This window comes from Danio aesculapii, chromosome 5 (genome assembly GCF_903798145.1).
Source record: "Danio aesculapii chromosome 5, fDanAes4.1, whole genome shotgun sequence".
NCBI lineage: Eukaryota > Metazoa > Chordata > Actinopteri > Cypriniformes > Danionidae > Danio > Danio aesculapii.
In genome coordinates this window covers 30131436-30156440 of record NC_079439.1, presented here as the reverse complement: position 1 = coordinate 30156440, position 25005 = coordinate 30131436, and the positions used below count along the sequence as shown (strand labels likewise).

Here is a 25005-nt window from a genome sequence, read left to right as displayed (position 1 = left end):
ACACAATATCAGGAGTGAGTGAGATTTTTTTATTTAAGCGTTTAATAATACTATGAAAGAAACATGTTGTAGAATATGGGCACATACCTATCAGTCAGATAGGAAATATTATCTGTAAAGGGCTGATGCAGTTTTCTATTCTACCAACTAAGATCATGTCTAACCAGACCAATCAACTGTCGAACCTGATCCTTCTTAATAGGAGTGAGAACCTACAGCTATAGCAGTCTTAGTAATAATCTAAACAACAATATAGTGACATTAAGAGGAAAAAGAACGAGGAAGAGAGTAAAATAAGCATGCTAGCAGTATTTATTTAGTAAAGGAGGAAATTCAAAGTTACCTGCATTTCTCACTACATCAGTGTCTCTCAAACGTTTTCTGCCGTTCCCCATGTTGGAGGTAGGGAAAGGTTCTGAGCCCCACCTGTCTGCAGTCACACAAACAAAACAAACTTGGGTTTAAGTTTAACGGAGCTTTCAAACCTATTGAAATAACATCACATTTTTGTTGATCAGTTCTACTTAGGGGTATCAAAATCAATTGTTGCTTCAAGGCATCACAATGCATACACAGACGATTTGGTATTGGTTCAGTAAAAGATCAGTCGGTTATTATGTTCTGATGTAATTTATCTCATGCTCTATGCCGTGTTGGCATGATATTGTTTTATATGGTTTTTCTGGCCTCTGAATAAGTGCCTGTAAATTAAAAATCACACACAGTATCAGGAGTGAGTGAGATTTTGATATTTACATTTTCAGTACTATGAAAGAAACATTTGTTGCAGACTATAGGCACATATCAGTCATATGTGAAATTATCTGTAAAGGGCTGAATCTGATGCAGGTTTCTTTTCTGCCAAGCAAGATCGTTTCTGACCAGACTAATCAACTGTCAAGCTTGATGTGATCCTTCTTGGTAGGAGTGAAAACCTACCGCTGTACCAGTCCTTTTAATAATTTAAACCACATTCAGAGAAAAAGAAAGGAGTAAGATGGGCAAATAAGTATGCTTGCAGTATTTTAGTAAAGGAGGAAATTCAAAGTTACCTGCATCTCTCACTACATCAGTGTCTCTCAAACGATCCCCATGTTGGAGGTAGGGAAATGTTCTGAACCCCACCTGTCTGCATTCACCCAAACAAAAACTTGGGGTCTTAGTGTAACTGAGGTTTCAAACCTACTGAAATAATTCTTTTTGTTGATCAGGTCTACTTGGGCGTATCAAAATTAATAGTTTTTTGATGCAACACGATGCAGACACAGAGAATTTGGTATCGGTTCAGTAATGGCTTGTTTCTACTCAGTGGTAGTCAGTATGGTTAGGTGCGGGTCACCTTTATCAGACTTGTCTCCACTGCCAAATGTTACCCTTTTGATAGGCACTGTGTTAGACGAAGTTGCAATCAATGTCATTCTTGCTCGAAGAAATGTACGAGTAAATTAATACGGGCCATTCACATATCAAATTAGAAGCGCTTTTCACAAAACCGATGCTTTATACACATAAATGCTTATGCATAAATGTAATTATTAACATGAACAGGATTTAATTATACCTGCAGACCAATTATAATCCGAAACGGCTTACTGTAACATCTGCAATAATATAAAATAAATAACATATATGAACACATACAGACCCTTACCGTCTCCGAAATGTTACCAATTACAGAAAAATTACTTAAAACGTACATTTAGCCATTATTTGAGTTCAAAAACAATATGAAATGTATAGCCTGCAGTCAGTGCAAACCTCTCGTCTGTATCTTTATTCTTCACCAGCACGAGTAAATTATTGCTAAAAGTAATTTCATATTTCTGAGTTCATAATAGTTCAAAAGGTGATGATAAAAATTAAACATCAGTTTATTCATGTTTGGGGTTGCTAATAGAATAATGTCTGTTTCTGAAAAAAATGAGCTCAAGTTTGTCATTTCAAATATAGATGAGTGGCGAGCACAATCAAACAGAGCGAAGAGAGAAAAAGTAAAGCCACTAGTGCTTTCTACTGTCTTTAAAGACCGCCTCGTAAAGAACAATAACACATAGCAGCAGATTCTGTTCTTTTTGGCATGTGGCGGTTTGTCACAAGAATACAACAAGATTTGTTTGAGCTCTGGTTGACCATGACTCATTATTACATGTATTGTTACGATGTAATGTCTTGGCTGTGTATTTATAAAAGACACTTCCTTTGTTTTCATTCTCCTGGCTTGCTGTATGCGCAAGTGACTATTTTCTGTAAACCAATAGCGTTCAGCTGCTATTATCTAGCTCCTCCTGTTTAGTACCATTCTATTGTGCTGGTAACATTTGCAAAGGGTGCCCAAAAAGTGGTACAGTTAATTATTTTGTTTTGTTTTTGTAGCTTTTTGAAATGAACAAAAAAAAAGAAGCACCAATTGTTTTGCTCCCCCCCCCCCCCCCCCCCCCCATTTGCATGATTTGGAAGTTGCATTGCATGATTTGGAAGTGTTTTGCCTCAGTGAAACGTGTTGTTGTTTAGAAGTTTGTATTGATTTTATTTTTCATTCCCTCTCATTGTGGACCTTTTGACTTGATGCCATGTTTGTGTGGTAATGTTTCTTCTTCTCTCTCAGCCTTTTAAAGAGATACTTGTGGATCCAGACACGTGCATTGTTCTGCAGAGTTCTGTTCTTCAGAAGTTGAGGTCCCAACAATACAAACACAGTCAGGAAGCAGTCGATCTTAGTGCCTTCCTAAGCAGATTCAATGAAATCAACAAATGCAGCATGATATTGTATTTTTCTCCGTCTGTATTCTTTCCTTTTTTCATTGCTCTTCACTCAATGCTTTTTGACTTTGTCCTGTTTTTGTGTTGTTTGGATCTCGACGACTTGTCTGGAATACACTTGATAATCACCTGATGAGTCCATTCCTCCTCCTCATCTTCCTCTAACTGCTTTATCATTTATTGCCATCCATTATTATGTTGATGACGTTTTCAAGACACTTTTTGTGTATCTTCTTCCTCTGCTCTTTTTGTTTTTTTGACATCTAAAAATACACATAAATTGATCAAAGTTTACTGATTATGAATTTTCTGTAAAAATACCCACAAAATATTTAAAAATGGCATTTCAGTCATTAATTAGGCAGGATATATATTTTATTAACAAAATGTGACAATGTTTGGGAATAAAGCACTTGTTATACCTGTAGGATCAAATTTGATACACAAATTTTCAACACAATTTATTTGTAACATAAGGAACAAATAAACGAGTAATGAGTAATTATGCTTTTTCAATCAAGAAAACATTTTATTTAATAAAATTTGTAATGATAAAAATTGTATTCTAACTATAACAAATTAGCAAATAGTTTGCAGCCAAAAGCATGTGAGTAATTCTACAAGAGAAAAGCCCTTCCGCTGTCTGCAGTGTCATGGAAAAAAAAAGTTATTAGTTATCCAGTTTTTAATATCTACTGTACATGAAATATATGTAGCAGAGTATGTTGTTACACCAGATTATAAATCATTATTTCTTTATATTGTTATATTTAAATGATTATTTGTCTGGGTCTTTTATTTTGAAAGATTTTCATGCGCTTTCGCGGGGTTAGGCGTCACAGTGTGCACGTTGGCTGACGTGACGTAGCAAGAGGGATATAATGGCTCGTTTCCACTGACTGGTATGGTACGGTACGGTTCGGTTTGGTACGGGTCACCTTTATCAGGCTTGCGTTTCCACTAACAAGGGTACCCTTTTGGTGGGCGTGGTGTATGACAGAAAGTTTCAGTCGACGTCATTCTAGCTCGAGGAAATGTCTAGAGTAAAGCTGTACAGGTCACTTACATATCGTATGAGAAGCTCTTCACACAAAACAGATGCTTCATACACATCAATACTTGTGTAGAAATGTTTATTACTAACTTTTCAATGAACATGAGTTGATTATAACTGCAGATCAAAGACAGTGCGAAACAGCCTACTGTAACGTCTGTAATTATATTAAATAACTAAATAAATGAACATATATAGGCACATACAGCGCCTTACAGTCTCCGATATGTTACCAACTACAAAAGAACTACATAATGTAGACATTTCGCCCGTATTTAATGTGCTCCTTTTTTCCCGGCTTCTCCTTTGTTTCTTCGCGCTTCACTCTCGCGTTTGTCAGTGTCTGACAGGATCGGGTTTCAAAAGCACATCAATAATCAAGCGCAGGTTATTATCATCACCTCAAGAAGTTTGTTATTTCAGATATAATGTTAGACGCGCGCGAGCGCTAGCAAGAAAGCGAAACCGCTCGCGCCTCAGACTGGCTCGTAAAAAACTACGGGGCACAGGGTAAATCTGCTCTTCTTCTTGGATTTGTGGCTGTCCATCAAGATGACGACAAGGTTTGTTTGAGCCCAGATCGACCATGGCTCGTTATTATATGTATTTATAATTCCGCTAAAATCTCTCGCTGTGTTTTTCAGACATGGCGGGTTTTTTGTTTTCATTCTGGCTTGTTGCGTAGGCAAATGACGTATCTCTGTAAACCAATAGCGTTCAGCTGCGCGTGTGGCTCCGCCTTTTGGTACCCTTTCTCGTGTTTGGGACCCTTTCGAAAGGGTGCCGAAAAAGTGGTACGGTACGGTACGGTTCGGTTCGGTACGCTTTTTGACAGTGGAAACGGCCATAAAAGCGTACCAAACCAAACCGTACCGTACCGTACCACTCAGTGGAAACGGGCCATAAGTATTGGCGCGCTCAGAGCTCGTTCTCTTTCCCGATGTCTGTTGAGAGGAGAGGTACAGTTTCTATGAGCTCTGCCCATTTGACTTTAAAATGCTGTTTAGCTGTGTATATTATGTTTAGATGACCTGCTTTTGAGAAAACAGGCCATGTGATGTTATATTTGACCACTTGTTCAAGTGTTAATAAGTTAGGTTTATTTGAGTGCTGTTAATGGGTGAAAGTTATAAAGTGTGAAATGGCGGCCCGCGCACGTGCGTCGCGAGTGAGAGATGTATTAGCGCCGTCGCGGCTAAAGTTATGATTAAATATCTTATAATTACATAGATCTACTTTGATAAATAGATAGATATTCAATAATAAATAAAATATAGATGTATATAAAAGGGTTGAATATGTATAAGTATGTATAGAAGTTTGAATATATATATTTTGTAAGCACATTAAAGATGCATTGAGACTTATTAATAGAATGCAGTGTGTTTAGTAGTTGAATATCCGTGTATTTTAAAGATACCTTGTGGTTAACAGGCAAAAGAGGGACTCAACTGATATTGAGAGAGTGACTGCCTGGTTGTGTGTGTTGTACAGGTATGTAAATTGATATTTAGGTAACACATGCTGTGCTGCATTACTGTAATTGTGAATATTAATATATTTTTATATAAGAATTATTATATATATATTCATATTGTTATTATTATTACTATTCTTTTATATTAGTATGTAATATTATACATCTTGTGTATGTATATTTGAAAGTGAGTGTATATGGAGAGCTTGTCGTTCTCTTTCCCGATGTCTGTTGAGGGGAGAGGCAAAAGAGGGACTCAACTGATATTGAGAGAGTGACTGCCTGGTTGTGTGTGTTGTACAGGCAAAAATAAATCACCTCAGCACGACCAGATTTGTGTGGAGATTTCTTTCATTACAAATAACACAACGCAGAGAAACGACCGCTACATATACATATACAGTTTGTCTTGTGGTCATTCCACTATCAATGAAAAGCAGAACTAACTGTATTTGAATTGTTATATTAGCTAGTAAGGTTTTCCTTTGGGTTGACGACTTTCCCAAAGAAAAGAATGTTGCCATTTTTTTGATCCATGATAAAGATCATGAATGGACGGTCAAAACTCAAAATACTCAATGGGCTGTAGGACAGTGGTCTGAATTCTACTGTTGTCACTGCTGCTGCGGTGGTTCCTTGCTCATCGATATCCAGAGTGGCTTTATGCAAAACCTAGAATAAATAGATTAGATATTTACAATGGAATTTAAATAGATTGTTTTATTAAAAGCCATTTTTAAAAGTTTGTCTTTTCAGGCCTGCAGAACACTGGGAAATGGCATTTTGGAAATGGGTACATTCACACGTGTTGTGTGAATGTACCCATATGGGGATTTGAGACTTTACCTTTGAAACGAAGATCCCTTCCTCTGAAACTCCTGTAAAGTCTGCTTTATCTGAAAACATATCAGCCATTCCCATTCCCTTCAAAATATCCTTCAGGGAGTATGATGTTTTCAGAGAGAGCTTGGGGACGTAGATGTCAACTTTTCTGCAGGAAATAAGAAGTCACTGTGGTCAAAGATGACAGGGTAATCCATATGATGAAAGCACTAAACTTAAAACACTTGAATGAAATAATTGGGATGGTCTTAATTTTGATGAGGTCAACAAACCTTTTAATGGCACTACTCTTCCACTTTTCAATGTGCTGTCTAGAGATTGTCATCTCTAGATCTTTGATGGTTTTTTGCCCCATGTCAACATCTGGGACAGCCAGAAACATGGAGAAGGAGTCGTTGTAGTCAAGACAGAGGACTTTAGTGGACAGTTCAGCATCATAATAGACTTTGAGGTATTCATACTGATGCATCATTTGCACTGGAACGGTGGTCTTATCATCCATATGAAATGTATCCTCACTGGTTCTTTGTGGGTTAAAAGGCTTTTCCCATTTTCCTTCAGAAGAAAGAGTGGAATTATTTAAGAAGATCTAATTTCCAAAACTCCATTAGTTTGAATATATTGTATATAGCTGCACACTTACCTTTAAAATATATGTATGTGAGAAGAAACATCAAAGTATCCTCTTCTAGACTATCGACAGCTTGATTGATTTTCCCATGTGTTTTTTCCTCCACATATTTATTAATTTGATCTACTGTTTCTTTGACACTGAAATCTACAGTGAAGCCATCAGAGTGGTAAAACTCCTTCATGTCCTGCAGAAACTTGGAATGAGGTTTAAATCGGTCGCTTGCATAAAGAGCAGTGCCGACATCGATGTCCACTCCTGTCCTATTGTCGATGTCTTCCAGTATACTGTGAAACAGCTGGTGCATTTCTTCAGTGCTAAAGATTGTGCTGTTGTGGCCAATGCCACTGAGAAGCTGCTGTTTGGTGTCTCCACCGGCTCCTAAAGACAGCTCAGAAAGGGCCATAGACACACTGAACGGAGAGAAGAAGATGTTTTTGGACTGATAGTCAGGCATTTCTATAAGCCTCTTGTACAGGTGAAAAGCAAAATCGTTGTTCATGTTTATCAATGACGGGAGTTTAGCGCTAATGTGAGGTTGTTGTAAAGTCTCTTGATTCCCACAGACAACTATTGCAAAAGCACAAATCCACAAAAATACACCATTCCGTTCCATGGTCTTGAAGTCTGAGAAGAAATTGAACAGTTTAGCAACATGTTGATGACAATGAGGACATGTTCATGACAGTTTGACACATCAGTCACTATGAACATTTCATAATACTGCTGTATTTTCTGTCTTCTAATGTTCTTCTAAAAGATCAGATTTACAGATGTTTATTAAACAAAACAACTATTCAATATTTCAGATCTCAATAACAGAAATGTCCTACCTTTTCAGACAGCTGTTGTTCCTCTTTTCTCAAACTAGACTGAGTTATAAAGCCTGTGCTCTTACAGTATGTTTGATTATAAAACAACCTTTAGTCTGTTTACTTTTTATTTAACTCTAGAAAGAAAATAAATTATTAACCTCTAAAAATGCCCTCAAATCAGCACAGTCAATAAATGGTCACATCAGCATTTAACCTTGATGATGAGAAGACCGTACAGGATGTACTTATTATATCTGTAATCATTTTCAGTTTAATCCCATTTTTATTTAATTGAATTGTGTTTATGGATATATTAGGAAAATAAACCTTAGTTTTACTGTAGTAAATGTGCAGTAACAATTTTAGTGTATCAATATCATTTATAAAATACCAAGCTATGGTTAGTGTAGAAAAAACAATCTTAAAAATAAAAGGATTAATGTCATTGACATTGATGAGGTAAAGGGCCTAATGGAAAGGTCATCACAGCTGACCAATCAGCAAATATTATTTTTATATAAAATAGTTTGATTACCCAATAGATACCCTATATTATTATGCAACTGGTGTAAAGCGTGGGTGCATGTCAGCAAATGAGTGATAAAGAGACATTGATCCACTTTCTGTACAAATACACACAGATGACCATTGACCTTCAAGATTAGCAAATCATTTAGAAAAAATGTTTGACTGTTATGTGGCAGCATAATAACGCCAGTTTGTTTTAACACCAAAGAAGTCAGAAACCATTTAAAGCATAAAAACATTTGCTAATGAAGGGATGGATTTTACTCAAACTTAAATGTGTCCTGCAATAAAGCAATAAAACTCGAATACGGAAAAGAGGATGTGAGAAAGTGCCCAAAACACCCTTCTTGCCCTCCTCCATGTTCAACTCGGACCTTTTCTCCCCTTCTGTATTTGCAAAGTAATTATAATTATTCAGGTGTGACTGGTAAACTGCTAAAGTGTCTTCTATCCTAATTAAGGAAACCCTCAATAAAGATCTTCTGATAAACTTTTTCACCCCAAACTAATGGCTAACTCTTTGTAGTTTAGTCAACTATGAAAACAGAGACAAATATTTTGGTTCTAAATGTTCATGAGCGTTTTCCAGATGTTTATGTGTATCTAAAGAGATTTGGCAAATTCCTTAGTGAAGATTTTCGAGCCAGACTTCCCGCAAAGCCTCTGTGTATCTCTTCTATTGCCAGGTATGCTGACTTTTTGAAATTATTTCTAACCTTGTATTTGTATTTTTGTTTATTTGTTATGCTGATCAGTTTTGTATTTTGTATTCATTTATTTATTAATTTTAAGTGAAGCTTTTACCTGCCTTGCAAAATATGTTAACCTTTTTGATTAATTCTGGAGTCTTCTGAATTCATTGTATCCAGTAGATTAAGTGGAGTCTGCGCAACCTTTATGTTGTGACATGATTTTATAGATTTTTAAGGCGCATTTGACTATACAAAGCAGGAGGCACTGCAGCATGAAGACCTTTTAATCATTTAATCACTGATGTTAGTAAGTTGTTTGGAAATGACTAAATTAACTAGTCTTTTAGTATGAGTGAGCTGGAGGCAACCAGACTAACGGGGTATTAGTTAACCCTACATCCTCTGACTAACTTCAGAGTATCGAGATAGTGTCTGTGAGAAGAAACGCAATCCCATGGTGTGGAACTCTAAGCAGCGTTTGGTCCAGATTAAATTACTCATAAAGTAAGAAGAGAAGTTGGTCAACAAATTTTAATTAATTAAAATAACTCTTTCCAGAAGCTCCTGAAAATGCCAAGATAGGCTTATTTTGAAATGTAGCCATATATACATTTCTGGAGATCGCGAATTATGTAGCAAGAAGTACGTATGCCTGCATTTAGTTTTGATAACGAATGATACAGGGTGGTATGACAGCGTTTCTTTTCATGCTTTCCAGCTGACCGCTTTACTTTTTTTATTGACGCTTTTCTGCTGTTAGCGGTTTGTCCAGTTAGCTCACCATGCACGTCAGCGGACTTGAGACGCAGAGAGCAGTTGACCACAACAACAGGGTTTGAGTCTGGTAAAAAAATTGTTCCAAAAAGGGGATAAGACAAATAGCGAAGCCAAAGTATAAAATAAACAAGTAAATAACAGAGTAAGAATGTGGTTAAATGTGAAAACATATCAAAAATCAGACGATGGCTTTTCTTTTTCTGGATTGCTTTTTAAAACTTAGTTGGGTTTAGGGAAGTGCGTGGGCGGGTCAATCAGTGCTTTTGAAAACACTATTGGTTGAGTTTAGGGATAGTTTAGACGATGTGAAAAATACACGCAGGGATGCATCTTGCCGTTCGAGGAAGAGCGCTGGGACAGGATAGCGCCGACCCCCACCTCTGATGCGTCAACCTCCACCACGAACTGCCGTGATGGATCAGGGGCAATGAGAATGGGAACTGAAACAAAGCAGCTTTTCAGTCGGTCAAACGCAACTTGTGCTGCATTGGACCACCTGAACGGAGTCTTGATGGAGGTTAAGGCAGTCAGAGGCGCGGTGAGCTGGCTGAAGTTGCGAATAAAACGCCGGCAATACCAAGAAACCTTTGTAGGGCCTTGCTGGAGTCTGGAGTTGGCCAATTTACCACAGCCAGAACCTTCTCTGGATCCATGCGCATTTCCTCAACCGACACAATATGTCCCAGAAAAGGAACAGACTGTGCATGAAATACGCATTTCTCCACCTTGACATAAAGCCCATTCTCTAGCAGCCTCTGAAGCACTCGCCTGACGTGTTGAAAATGTTCCTGGAGAGAATGGGAAAATATCAGTATGTCATCCAGGTAAGCATAAATGAACTGATCTAGCATATCTCTCAACACAGCAGAGGCGTTGGATAGACCGTAAGGAAGAACACAATTCTCAAATTGCCCCCTGGGAGTATTAAAAGCAGTCTTCCATTCATCGCCTTCTCGAATACGGACCAAATGGTAAGCGTTACGGAGATCTAATTTTGTGAAAAAGGATGCCCCCTGCAGACGTTCGAAGGCAGAAGACATCAGCGGCAAAAGATAAGTATTCTTCACCGTGATGGTGTTCAGCCCTCGGTAGTCTATACAAGGACGGAGGGAGCCATCTTTCTTTTTCACAAAAAAAACCCCCGCCCCTGCTGGTGATGAAGGACGGATGATCTTAGCTACTAGAGAATCAGAAATATATTTCTCCATGGCCTCCCTCTCTGGAGTTGAGAGCAAATAAAGTTTGCCTTTAGGCGGAGACATACCTGGCAGTAACTCTATAGCACAGTCATAGGGACAATGTGGAGGAAGAGAAGCAGCTCGAGACTTACTGAACAATCTCTTCAGGTCAAGGTACTCACTGGGCACGTTTGACAGATCCATGTGTTCTTCCCGAAAAACAGAACGAGACACAGAAGAACAAGCAGACAACAAACATGTAGCATGACAGCTCTCACTCCAGGAGATTATTGATTCCTGCCTCCAATTAATATGTAGATTATGCATTACCAGCCAATGATCCCCAAGGACCACTGGAGTGACAGGAGCTTCTGTTAAAAAAAAAAAAATAATTTCAGAGTGGTTACCAGAGGTGATCAATCTTTAGGACCAATGGAATGAGTAATGGAAGGAAGAGAGAAACCATTGAGAGCATGAACAAATATAGGTTGGGAGAGAAAAATCACAGGAAGTCCAAGTCTTTGAACTAAACCAGAGTCAATAAGTTCTTTAGTCATAAAATTCCCAGATGACCACTCCAACTTCACCTTCAGAAGTGTGGCTGCAACCCGTCCGTAACCTCTTACCTACTCACGGGCTCTGGCTTTTACCGGACAATGAGCCGCGATGTGACCTGCACCAGTGCAGTACATACACAGACCCAAAGCATGAGCCCGTGACCGAAATGAGACCTCCGGTAGACAGTAGCAGACTTCAAAATGAGATGCAGATTCAGAGTTCCACATGAGGTTATTAATTGGCAAATTATATAAATATTATGAACATAAACATTAGGTGAGCAGGTTACATTGTAACCCCGTGTCCCAACAACATGCTACATGATGAGATTTGCGGTGATACACAATTTGGTTGTTTGCCCCAGAAGAAACATGATAGAAATTTAAACTCAGCTATTCAGAAGCACAGAATATGCACTCACTCACGAAATGGTAAGGATTATAATCTAATTAATACATGTTAAACCTCTTTAACATTATTAAATATAAATGCTGAATCACTCATATGTGTTTAGTTCTAGAGTTCAATGTCAAACGTTTATTTTATTTTCAAGATCTGAGGTGAACTGTCTGATGCTGCTTTCAGTAGTATGGCAATAAATGTCATGTAAAATGGCATTCAAACTCACAATGTTAGTATTTACACTGAAAAAAGCACATGATGTTTACTTGAGCTGATCATTGTCAGTTTTCTGTTGTTCAGCTGCAAGAAAAAGAAGCCGTTTCTAATATATCAATTTCAGCAGTTGGTTAGAACAAAAACTCCTTTAAATATGGAAAATATTCCTTCCGTTGCTTTTTTATAGAACGTGATTTAAATCAGCCTTTAGCCTCGATCATCAGACTTGCTCCTGTTGGTCGTCAATCTGGCAACCTGCTTTTTTTTGTTTTTGTTTTTTTTTTAACCTGTGCTTTGATCCAGGAATGCAATACCTAGTTCAACCACTGGGTCAAACTTACATACTGCACCTTTAAGGAAAAAACAAGGTTTTGTGTTCTTCTACTGTGAGTGAAGACCAGCAATGTCTTTTTGTATTGTTATTTTAGCTCCTTATTTTCCATCTAGAGTTCAGTTATTGAACACAAAATGTGTGGTGTATGAAAGTAATCAAATCAGTAGTAAATAGTAGGGATGCAACGGTTCTCTGTAAAAAAACAAACATATTGTCCCATGGTTCGGTGCATCCTGTGATACACGGTTCAAAATATTCATTATTAATATTGGTTTGATAATAAAAACTTTGTTTGTTAATAAAAACAACCCCAACAAAGTAGTTCTGATTACCTTTTATGCTCGTGCGAAGACCTTTCCAATCATTTCCAATCTTCGTGTGTAAATCTGTTGTTGACATCACGTGTCCAGACGTGTGTGTGTGTGTGTGTGTGTGTGTGTGTGTGTGTGTGTGTGTGTGTGTGGTTTCTGTGGGTTTCAGCATGGCAAGGAGATACAACCAAATCACAGTGAAATGCTGTCAGGGTTTCAACAGACTCAAAAACATAACAATTGCCTTTTTGTTGTTGCAAAGATAGCCTAAATCAGTGATCGCTAACAGCCAGATCAAGGTCCGTGTCCAGGCCCAGAAGCATCCTGTGTGGACGTGGACATACAGCAGGTCTGTTACTTCAGTCCTGCTTCTGCTGGGTGTTCTTCCGCGCCTGATCGCTCCGTTATTCACTCTGTTTACCCGCTGTCTGCTAAGAAGTTTTCTTCTCGACTGACTGTTCGCGCTGAATTAAGAGAGAAGAGCCGAGTGCTCTCTTTGCTTAAGTTTCATTCACTACGATGGTGCTAATAAGTGAAACGGAGCTCTCTGGAATCAATAAAATCATAAAGAAATTATAAATAAAAATGCGTTGTTGCCTTGGTAATGCAAGCATAATGTAAACAGAAGTAATCAATACTTTAAAAGTGCTCAATTATTAAGATGTGTTGACAATTATCTGCATAATTAGTTGAGTCCAGATGTAAAATTTTATTTAAACATTATTTTCAAAATGCCCAAATTTTATTAAATAAATCAAGAACATGCAAATATACAGTCATATGTGTGAAGCTGTTGGATTGTCAGGTGTTTAACCAATAAATGTGTTTATTGTACTTTAAATTGTTCTGTAGGCATTTTTTTTCCCTAAGCTCAGCACAAACCGTAAGTGAAATAAAATCATATAACAGTTATCACTTAGTGGGTAAGATGAAATAAATCTCCCAACGCCTGCATGGTACCCAGTTTTGCAGGTTCAGTTTCTTGCAGTTTATTTCCAACCATCATCTACATAAGCTGATGCAGGTGTTTTCTAACAATAAGAACTGAACTCTGCAGGAAGGCGACTCTAGTAGTCTGCAATATATGGCACAGCAGTTGTTAAATGGTTTCCACCTACTGGCTAACATTGTTTTAACATCTTGTGGACCACATCACAGTTTTTCATTTGGGTTGACGATTTTTCCAAAGAAAAGGATGTTGTCATTTGTTTGATCCGTGATAAAGATCATGAATGGGCGATCAAATCTCAAATCACTCAATGGGCTGTAGGATGTAAATCTTATATAAACTTCTGTCACTGCTGCTGCGGTGGTTCCTTTCTCATCGATATCCAGAGTGGCTTTATGCAAAACCTAAAAGTGAATCAAAAAGACTCCTCTTAAAGTCTTGTAATTGTATAATTAAGTCATGATTTAGGTTATATTTAAATGTCAGTGATGTGCTTAAAAACAAAGAGATTTTCCTTTTGGTTTTTCAAAGTTTTGTGTAAAATAATGTCAAAACACTCCCTGTACCCAAATCTTCAAAAATTACAAATGTTGCTGCCTCAATGGATTCAGTTCTGATTCACAGAGTCTCATTTTTATTTGACCAAATTCTTAGCTTGATTCAATTCAGTGAATATAAATTGAATACAAATGCTGCTCATATTTCAGTAACACTTTAGTTACAGTAGGTCACGATTTATGCTATTAACGACTGGCTTATTACCTGTTATTAAGATATCAACTGTTCATTAGTAGTTACAAAGTATAATCTTATTGTGCATTCCTAATCCTACCCAAATCTAAACGCAACTTTTACTAACTATTAATAAACAGTTAATTAGTTGTTTATTAAGCTGGATCTGTTGGTTATTGGTTTGTAACAACATGAATTGTGACTAGGGCTGGGTATCGTTCCAAAATTTTCGATACCGATACCAATACCCTGAATTCGATACTGGTTCCGAACGATACTTTTTTTCGATACTTTTATTTTAAGAAATATATTTTAACAAGATTATTTTTTCAGGATGTTTGTGACACTTTTCACAGCAGGCTTATCTTTAAGACCAATAAACAAAGGAACAAAAGCACAAAATGAACAAAGTGTAGTTAACACAATATATTAGTGCAAACAGTTTTAATAAAGTTCAAGCAGTTTTAAGTCAATCAATTTTAAGTATTTGTGAGGCTTACTGCTGCTTAAAGGTTTAATTCACCCAAAGATTTTAATTCTGTCATTAATTATCTACAAATGAAGATATTTTAGATTTAATCCAAGAGCTTTCTGATCCTCCCATGGATAAATCATTGAATAGTTATTTCTGTTTACTTTGCACACAGAGGTATTCTCGCAGCTTCATATAATTATGATTGAACCACTTATATCGCATGGACTTATTTTGACTATGTTTTTGGTTCCTTTCTAGGCATTGAAAAATGCATATCCAGTAAATCTAATCTTTCTCCACAGTAGAAAAATGCAGCCAACCTTTAACAATAAAATTTGTAACGACCCTGTGGCATTCATCTTTCCTTTCTTTGTTCATTTTTACTTTTTCTGCCAGTGTAAATGGATTATCACTTGATGGTCTCCTAATTCCAGGGTCAGCAGGAGGAGAGACTATAACATTAATGTGAAGAAAACATGAAAGCTAAACTGTTATTGCAGCCAAGGATATAGACATTTATATAAGATAAGTTTAATGTGAGGTAAACTTCATCACTTACTGTTATTTTAGTATCAACTAGTATTTTAGTATCAACTTAGCCAGCTATTTAAAGCCATCGAAACTACATAATGTTACACAGCGTACGTTAGGTCAAAAAAGGATTAATAAATTTACCCCGCACAAACTTAAGCCCCGTTTACACTGTCAGGTCTTGATGCCCAATTCCGTATACATATGATACTGCCTATATCAGATTTTTTTTTGTCTGTCCGTTTACACGTTCTTTTAATTGTGACCCATATCCAATTCATGTCTTTACACTTGCCGTACAATATACGATGCATGCATAAACGCGGGTTTTAGCATATGTGCCACACTAGCCACGATGGAAGAAACTGTCTTGTGTATAGCTATGATTTTGAGGCGGAGGAGGTGGGAAAGGGCCGTCATCGCAGCTCGCGCTAATGGTTTATATGCTGTATGATGTACTCCATCATTCAGAGGAATGTGTGAGAGAGATCTCAGGTCTGGTGGGAGCAAATTGTGGCGACTGACCACTTTCCTCCATGTTTCCTCTGTTGTTTACCGCGTCGGAATCTCCAGACTCGCTCTTCCTTCTACATCATTACCGCGGAGAAGCACCACATTGTCACAAGTTTAATGATGATCAGAACAGAACGCCTCAATAAATCCGATCTGCCTGTTTACATGACAGTCGCATTGTCACATATCCGATTTGTATCTGATTTATTTCCACATATGAAGGAGGCCTGAAACCGATTGCTGAATATCTGAATGCATGCGGTTTTTTTCTGTTTACACGGTCAAAGAACAGATCCGATCTGTGTCACATATGAACAAAAAATCGGAATTGGGTCACATTTATCTGCAGTGTAAATGGGGCCTTAAACTTTAATGGTACACAAGCAAGAAGTGCTAGAAGTTAACTGATTTTGTATGTTTGTTTGACAATTTGACAAGCTCTGCGCGAGTGGGTGTAACCGCCGTAAACTGCTGATTTTCAAGACAGCCTCGCCGCAGCCAATCACCAGCATTTGATCCGGGCACGTTGCACGTATGCAGGTTTTCTCCAAGTGGTGCTCACTGACGTTGACAAGATTATACCCTTGGGTATCGAAATTTGGCATTGAATGAAAATGAATTTTCGATACTCGGTAGTGTCGAGACGGTTTGGTCGGTGCTTAAAAAGTATCGAACTCGATACCCAGCCCTAATTGTGACCTGAACTAAAGTGTTACCCATATTTCTAAAATTAAAGGGTAAGCATCATGTTAGATGCTGTATATAATCAGAACACTGTTGACTTGACCTTTGACTTTAAATAGAGATGGATTTGAGACTTTACCTCTGAAACGAAGACCCTTTCCTCTGAAACTCCTGTGAAGTCTGCTTTATCTGAAAACATATCAGCTATTCCCATTCCCTTCAAAATATCCTTCAGGGAGTATGAGGTTTTCAGAGAGAGCTTGGGGACGTAGATGTCAACTAAACTGCAGGAAAAAAGAAGTCATTGTGGTTAAAGATGACTGAGTAATCCATATGATGAATGCGCTCAATTTTAGATCTTAGTTTAGATGTAGACAACAAACCGTCCAGATACACTTCTCCTCCACTTTTCAATGTGCTGTCTAGAGATTGTCATCTCTAGATCTTTGATAGTTTTTCGCCCCATGTCAACATCTGGGACAGCCAGAAACATGGAGAAGGAGTCGTTGTAGTCAAGACAGAGGACTTTAGTGGACAGTTCAGCATCATAATAGACTTTGAGGTATTCATACTGATGCATCATTTGCACTGGAACGGTGGTCTTATCATCTATATGAAATGTATCCTCACTGGTTCTTTGTGGGTTAAAAGGCTTTTCCCATTTTCCTTCAGAAGAAAGAGTGGAATTATTTAAGAACATCTAATATTATTTCCATAACTCCAATACTTTGTGACTATTGTGTATAGCTGTGCACTTACAGTACCTTTAAAATATATGTATGTGAGAAGAAACATAAAAGTATTCGCTTCTAGACTATCGACAGCTTGACTGATTTTCCCATGTGTTTTTTCCTCCACATATTTATTAATTTGATCTACTGTTTCTTTGACACTGAAATCTACAGTGAAGCCATCAGAGTGGTAAAACTCCTTCATGTCCTGCAGAAACTTGGAATGAGGTTTAAATTGGTCGCTTGCATAAAGAGCAGTGCCGACATCGATGTCCACTCCTGTCCTATTGTCGATATCTTCCAGGAGACTGTGAAACAGCTGGTGCATTTCTTCAGTGCTAAAGATTGCGCTTTTGTGGCCAATGCCACTGAGAAGCTGCTGTTTGGTGTCTCCACCGGCTCCTAAAGACAGCTCAGAAAGGGCCATAGACACACTGAACGGAGAGAAGAAGATGTTTTTGGACTGATAATCAGGCATTTTTATAAGCCTCTTGTACAGGTGAAAAGCAAAATCGTTGTTCATGTTTATCAATGACGGGAGTTTAGCGCTAACGGGAGGTTGTTGTAAAGTCTCTTGATTCCCACAGACAACTATTGCAAAAGCACAAATCCACAAAAATACACCGTTCCATTCCATGGTCTTGAAGTCTGAGAAGAAATTGAACAGTTTAGCAACATGTTGGTGACAATGAGGACATGTTCATGACAGTTTGACACATCAGTGACTGAACATTTCATCATACTGCTGTATTTTCTGTCTTCTAATGTTCTTCTAAAAAATCAGATTTACAGATGTTTATCAAACAAATCAACTATTCAATAATTCAGATCTCAATAACAGAAATGTCCTACCTCTTCAGACAGCTGTTGTTCCTCTTTTCTCAAACTAGACTGAGTTATAAAGCCTGTGCTCTTACAGTATGTTTGATTATAAAACAACCTTTAGTCTGTTTACTTTTTATTTAACTCTAGAAAGAAAATAAATTATTAACCTCTAAAAAAGCCCTCAAATCAGCACAGTCAATAAATGGTCACATCAGCATTTAACCTTGATGATGAGAAGACAGTACAGTATGCACTTGTTATAACTGTAATCATTTTCAGTTTAATCCCATTATTATTTAATTGAATTGTGTTTATGGATATATTAGGAAAATAAACCTTAGTTTTACTGTAGTAAATGTGCAGTAACAATTTTAGTGTATCAATATCATTTATAAAATACCAAGCTATGTTTAGTGTAGAAAAAACAATCTTAAAAATAAATGGATTAATGTCATTGACATTGATGAGGTAAAGGGCCTATTGGAAATGTCATCACAGCTGACCAATCAGCAAATATTATTTTTATATAAAATAGTTTGATTACCCAATAGATACCCTATATTATTATGTAACTGGTGTAAAGCATGGGTGCATGTCAGCAAATGAGTGATAAAGAGACATTGATCCCCTTTCTGCACAAATACACACAGATGACTGTGTAGGTTGGTTGAAGGGAAGGGAAGCCATTGACCTTCAACGTTAATAAATCATTTAGTTTAAAAAAAAAGTGGCTTGCAGTATGTGGCAGCACAATAACGCCAGTTTTTTTTTTTCTTCACCAAAAAGGATAGTATATGTTTTATGCAGCGGATGCCCTTTCAGTTGCAACCCATCACTGGGAAACACCCATACAGTCTCGTTCACACACGTACACTATGGACAATTTAGCAGACCCAATTCACCTATAGTGCATGTCTTTGGACTTGTGGGGGAAACCGGAGCACCTGGAAAAAACGCAAACACTACACCGAAATGCCAACTGACCCAGCTGAGGCTCGAACCAGCAACCTTCTTGCTGTGAGGTGACAGCAATACCCAATGTGCCACCGCACTGCCCGTAGTGTTATTGTTACTATGATTATGGTGGTTACTGCAGTAACCATGGTTACTTTCTGATGTGAGGCTTAGTGGTTAGACATGCATCTTGAATGTTTCTGCAGAGTCTTTATCCAGCTTGAGTATGTATTTCCAACCGAAACTAAATATTAAGTTGTTATGGGAAGCAGACGGACAAGGAAGGTGAGTGAGTTATTAACAATGTTTATTTGCAACACATGAGCACATAAGGAGAACGGAGGAGAAGTGAGTGGAGTCCGGTTGTACGGATGATCCTTGGTGGCAGGCTGGATGACTGATACTGAGGGAGACCGAATGCACACACCAGAGGGCTTGCGGGGAAGACAGACTGATGACAAACACAAGGCAGACAGGACACCGGGAACACTGGACAAACTAGGAGAGACAGAGAGCAGATAAGTACAATATACTGAGATAGAATGCTAGTGATTACCAGGAGGTGTTCACTCAGAGTCCGCTTCGTAGGAACGAGACCGGACCCTGAGTGAAGTGAGGTGTGTGCTTATATAGTGACTATAAGTGATTGGGTGCAGCTGTGTGTGGTTAATACTCAGGTGATGGTGATCTTTGCGTGATGCTGGTGGAAGAGCCTGGCCAATCCGTGACATAAGTAGGGTGTGGAGTTTTTTTTTTCCCCTCTTTTCATCTTCTCATAAAACTGTTGGAGGGGCATGGCTAAGGATATTTCTCATATATACCAGTGTAGTGAACTTATCAAGGGTTAATGAGGAGGAAGAGGATATTTGTAGAATGTGCCACTGCAGAATGAGGATCAAAGATGATGAAAAATTTGCATGAATTTCATCTTAACTGTTTACATTGTTCACATTGCAAAGCATCAGTTCTCTATCGGCTATAATACCAGATATGAAAGTGGGACAAATAGGAATGGAAAAGATCATATTTCATGCGGGTTGTGCTGTTCACAATGTCATGACACAAACTGATCTGATTCACATGTGGACAATAAAATCTGATTTGGGTCACATTTCCCTGCAGTGGGAACATGGCCAATGATTGAAAGATTCAAAATTGGGATTTCAGGAGCAGTTGATACTGGAGTTGGGTTGATAGTCAATGCCATCGCCGATGGTCGATAGACATCACAAGGCTGAGCCAGCATCGGGATCCTCCCCCCGTCGCAGCAGCAACCCGCTCACGGAAAAAACACACGGCCCCATTCACACTAATACGTCTTTGTTTTAAAATGACGATCCACGTCCACGCTGGTGTTTCATCTATCATTTCTGAAAAGCCCTCCTTCCACACTATACCGCTGAATATGCACATCACGTGACCACATACACACTCTGTCATGTGCCGCAGCGTACGTGCGCATCTGAGCTCCAGCAATCAGCAGGTGCTTTAAGCACAAAACCCCAGAGGGCAGTGCACATCGGACAGTTTATCAAGGATGTACCTCTGGATCACTAGTTAGTTAGTTATTTAGTTTATATAGCACATTTTTTACAACACAACATTGCCCAAAGTGCTGAACACAATCAATACTAATTAAAATAAATCCTACATCACATACATGACAATTAAAACATAAGGCAAACCCCTGAACATTAAAAAGGCTCAAATGCTAAAGAACAAAGATGCAGTTTCAGAAGCTTTTTAAAAACAGAGTTTTAGTGTGTCTGATGTGGGGTGGAAGCCCGTTCCAGAGTTTTGGGACGATAACAGCAAAAGCCCAATCTCCACTTCACTTACACCAAGACCTTGGTATTGATAGAATAAATTAATCAGAAGACCTTAGTGACCTACCAGGATTATATACATGTAGGAGATCTGATAAGTAAGGTGGTGCTGGACCATTTAAGGATTAAAAAACAAAAGTTTATAGTTTAAAATCAATCCGTGACCTAACAGGCAGCCAGCCCAGAGAGGAAAGAACTCCAAATGACTAAATGTAAAAGAACTGGGGATATGTGCTCATACTACTTAATTGCAATCAATTCAGGGCATTTTGACTAATACCCACATACAAAGAGTTGCAATAGTCAAGTCTTCCCAAAATAAAAGCATGAATCACCTTCTCAAGGTCATTAAAAGACAGAAATTACTTCACTTTAACTTCACTTTTTCAGATAAACAAGAATGTTCACTTGGCGTGTTTCTTACATATCTGCAAACATATTATGGTATTTTTATGCTTTAGAAGAGTCAAAAACTTACATACAGCACCTTTAAACACAAAATGTGTGGTGTATAAAAGGAATCACATCAGTTTCTTGCAGTTTATTTTTTCCAACCATCACCTACAGTAGATAAGCTGCTCCAGATGTTTTAGAACAGTAAGAACTGAACTCTACAAAGGCACAGCAGTTGTTAAATGGTTTCCACCTACTGGCTAACATTGTTATAACATCTTGTGGACCACATCACAGTTTTTCATTTGGGTTGATGATTTTTCCAAAGAAAAGGATGTTGTCATTTGTTTGATCCGTGATAAAGATCATGAATGGGCGATTAAATCTCAAATCACTCAATGGGCTGTAGGACAAAACAGTAAAATAAGCTCCTGTCACTGCTGCTGCGCTGGTTCCTTTCTCATCGATGTCCAGAGTGGCTTTATGCAAAACCTAAAAGTGAATCAAACAGACTATCTTAAAGTCTTTTAATTGTATAATTAAGTCATGATTTAGGTTATATTTAAATGTCAGTGATGTGCTTAAAAACAAAGAGGTTTTCCTTTATTTTACACAAAACTTTGAAAAAACAATGTCAAAGCAATCCCTGTCCCCAAATCTTCAAAATCTACAAAAGTTGCTGCGTGAGTGGATTCAGTTCTGATTCACAGAGTCCCATTTTTATTTGACCAAATTCCTAGCTTGATTCAGTTCAGTGAATATAAATTGAATACAAATGCTGCTCATATTTCAGTAACACTTTCGTTACAGTAGGTCATGATTCATGCTATTAACGACTGGCTTATTACCTGTTATTAAGATATCAACTGTTCATTAGTAGTTATAAACTATAATCTTATTGTGCATTCCTAATCCTACCCAAATCTAAACACATCTTTTACTAACTATTAATAAACAGTTAATTAGTTGTTTATTAAGCTGGTACTGTTGGTTATTGTTTGTTAACAACATGAATTGTGACCTAAAGTGTTACCCATGTTTCTAAAATTAAAGGGTAAACATCATGTTAGATGCTGCATATAATCAGAACACTGTTGACTTGACCTTTGATTTTAAATAGAGATGGATTTGAGACTTTACCTCTGAAACGAAGATCCTTTCCTCTGAAACTCCTGTGAAGTCTGCTTTATCTGAAAACATATCAGCTATTCCCATTCCCTTCAAAATATCCTTCAGGGAGTATGATGTTTTCAGAGAGAGCTTGGGGACGTAGATGTCAACTAAACTGCAGGAAAAAAGAAGTCATTGTGGTTAAAGATGACTGAGTAATCCATATGATGAATGCGCTCAATTTTAGATCTTAGTTTAGATGTAGACAACAAACCGTTCAGATACACTTCTCCTCCACTTTTCAATGTGCTGTCTAGAGATTGTCATCTCTAGATCTTTGATAGTTTTTCGCCCCATGTGAACATTTGGGACAGCCAGAAACATGGAGAAGGAGTCATTGTAGTCTAGACAGAGGACTTTAGTGGACAGTTCAGCATCATAATAGACTTTGAGGTATTCATACTGATGCATCATTTGCACTGGAACGGTGGTCTTGTCATCTATATGAAATGTATCCTCACTGGTTTTTTGTGGGTTAAAAGGCTTGTCCCATTTTCCTTCAGAAGAAAGAGTGGAATTATTTAAGAACATCTAATATTATTTCCATAACTCCAATACTTTGTGACTATTGTGTATAGCTGTGCACTTACAGTACCTTTAAAATATATGTATGTGAGAAGAAACATAAAAGTATCCGCTTTCAGATTATTGACAGCTTGACTGATTTTCCCATGTGTTTTTTCCTCCACATATTTATTAATTTGATCTACTGTTTCTTTGACACTGAAATCTACAGTGAAGCCATCAGAGTGGTAAAACTCCTTCATGTCCTGCAGAAACTTGGAATGAGGCTTAAATCGGTCGCTTGCATAAAGAGCAGTGCCGACATCAATGTCCACTCCTGTCCTATTGTCGATATCTTCCAGTAGACTGTGAAACAGCTGGTGCATTTCTTCAGTGCTAAAGATTGCGCTGTTGTGGCCAATGCCACTGAGAAGCTGCTGTTTGGTGTCTCCACCGGCTCCTAAAGACAGCTCAGAAAGGGCCATAGACACACTGAACGGAGAGAAGAAGATGTTTTTGGACTGATAATCAGGCATTTTTATAAGCCTCTTGTACAGGTTAAAAGCAAAATCGTTGTTCATGTTTATCAATGACGGGAGTTTAGCGCTAACGGGAGGTTGTTGTAAAGTCTCTTGATTCCCACAGACAACTATTGCAAAAGCACAAATCCACAAAAATACACCGTTCCGTTCCATAGTCTTGAAGTCTCTGAGAAGAAATTGAACAGTTTAGCAACATGTTGGTGACAAAGAGGACATGTTCATGACAGTTTGACACATCAGTGACTGAACATTTCATCATACTGCTGTATTTTCTGTCTTCTAATGTTCTTCTAAAAGATCAGATTTACAGATGTTTATCAAACAAATCAACTATTCAATAATTCAGATCTCAATAACAGAAATGTCCTACCTCTTCAGCTGTTGTTCCTCTTTTCTCAAACTAGACTGAGTTATAAAGCCTGTGCTCTTACAGTATGTTTGATTATAAAACAACCTTTAGTCTGTTTACTTTTTATTTAACTCTAGAAAGAAAATAAATTATTAACCTCTAAAAAAGCCCTCAAATCAGCACAGTCAATAAATGGTCACATCAGCATTTAACCTTGATGATGAGAAGACAGTACAGTATGCACTTGTTATATCTGTAATCATTTTCAGTTTAATCCCATTATTATTTAATTGAACTGTGTTTATGGATATATTAGGAAAATAAACCTTAGTTTTACTGTAGTAAATGTGCAGTAACAATTTTAGTGTATCAATATCATTTATAAAATACCAAGCTATGTTTAGTGTAGAAAAATCTTAAAAATAAAAGGATTAATGTCATTGACATTGATGAGGTAAAGGGCCTATTGGAAATGTCATCACAGCTGACCAATCAGCAAATATTATTTTTCTATAAAATATTTTGATTACCCAATAGATACCCTATATTATTATGCAACTGGTGTAAAGCATGGGTGCATGTCAGCAAATGAGTGATAAAGAGACATTGATCCCCTTTCTGCACAAATACACACAGATGACTGTGTAGGTTGGTTGAAGGGAAGGGAAGCCATTGACCTTCAACGTTAATAAATCATTTAGTTAAAAAAAAAAAGTGGCTTGCAGTATGTGGCAGCACAATAACGCCAGTTTTTTTTTTCTTCACCAAAGAGGATAGTATATGTTTTATGCAGTGGATGCCCTTTCAGTTGCAACCAATCACTGGGAAACACCCATACAGTCTCATTCACACACGTACACTATGGACAATTTAGCTGACCCAATTCACCTATAGTGCATGTCTTTGGACTTGTGGGGGAAACCGGAGCACCTGGAAAAAACGCAAACACTACACCTAAATGCCAACTAACCCAGCTGAGGCTCGAACCAGCAATACCCACTGTGCCACCGCACTGCCCGTAGTGTTATTGTTACTTTATGATTATTGTGGTTACTGGTTACTTTCTGATGTGAGGCTTAGTGGTTAGACATGCATCTTGAATGTTTCTGCAGAATCTTATTCCAGCTTGAGTATGTATTTCCAACTGAAACTAAATATTAAGTAGGGTGTGGAGTTTTTTTTTTCCCCTCTTTTCATCTTCTCATAAAACTGTTGGAGGGGCATGGCTAAGGATATTTCTCACATATACCA

The 25005-nt window shown here is 37.7% G+C and overlaps 2 protein-coding genes across 4 annotated transcripts; both read right to left on the bottom strand.

Annotated features, from left to right (window-relative positions):
- Positions 1-5624: 5624 nt before the first annotated feature.
- Positions 5625-7683, bottom strand: LOC130229197 (corticosteroid-binding globulin-like). The gene is made up of 5 exons (XM_056457873.1): positions 7599-7683; positions 6778-7392; positions 6407-6689; positions 6138-6282; positions 5625-5963 (listed from the first exon to the last, which is right to left on the bottom strand). Exons 2-5 carry the CDS (start codon positions 7379-7381, stop codon positions 5757-5759), a joined length of 1239 nt encoding a protein of 412 aa, XP_056313848.1. The 5' UTR covers positions 7382-7392; positions 7599-7683; the 3' UTR covers positions 5625-5756.
- Positions 7684-13535: 5852 nt separating this feature from the next.
- On the bottom strand, positions 13536-23862 carry LOC130229196 (serine protease inhibitor 2.1-like). Of its 3 annotated transcripts, none has more exons than XM_056457872.1 (5): positions 23776-23848; positions 17225-17839; positions 16844-17126; positions 16600-16744; positions 13536-13929 (listed from the first exon to the last, which is right to left on the bottom strand). In XM_056457872.1, exons 2-5 carry the CDS (start codon positions 17826-17828, stop codon positions 13729-13731), a joined length of 1233 nt encoding a protein of 410 aa, XP_056313847.1. In that variant the 5' UTR covers positions 17829-17839; positions 23776-23848; the 3' UTR covers positions 13536-13728. The 3 variants fall into 3 exon arrangements, with proteins under 3 accessions (XP_056313847.1, XP_056313846.1, XP_056313845.1); XM_056457871.1 differs by lacking the exon at positions 23776-23848 and adding an exon at positions 18044-18145; XM_056457870.1 differs by lacking the exons at positions 13536-13929; positions 16600-16744; positions 16844-17126; positions 17225-17839 and adding exons at positions 21323-21681; positions 22330-22474; positions 22574-22856; positions 22955-23571 and having other exon boundaries at positions 23776-23862.
- Between the last annotated feature and the right edge of the window lie 1143 nt (positions 23863-25005).

Coding starts and splice junctions, on each gene's coding strand:
- LOC130229197 (XM_056457873.1), bottom strand. CDS start 7,381: ATGGAACGGAATGGTGTATTTTTGTGGATTTGTGCTTTTGCAATAGTT. Junction 6,283..6,406: donor AAGAGTAGTGCCATTAAAAG/GTTTGTTGACCT, acceptor TATTTCCTGCAG/AAAAGTTGACATCTACGTCC. Junction 5,964..6,137: donor AAGGGATCTTCGTTTCAAAG/GTAAAGTCTCAA, acceptor TATTTATTCTAG/GTTTTGCATAAAGCCACTCT.
- LOC130229196 (XM_056457870.1), bottom strand. CDS start 23,558: ATGGAACGGAACGGTGTATTTTTGTGGATTTGTGCTTTTGCAATAGTT. Junction 22,857..22,954: donor CACATACATATATTTTAAAG/GTACTGTAAGTG, acceptor TTTCTTCTGAAG/GAAAATGGGACAAGCCTTTT. Junction 21,682..22,329: donor AAAGGATCTTCGTTTCAGAG/GTAAAGTCTCAA, acceptor ATTCACTTTTAG/GTTTTGCATAAAGCCACTCT.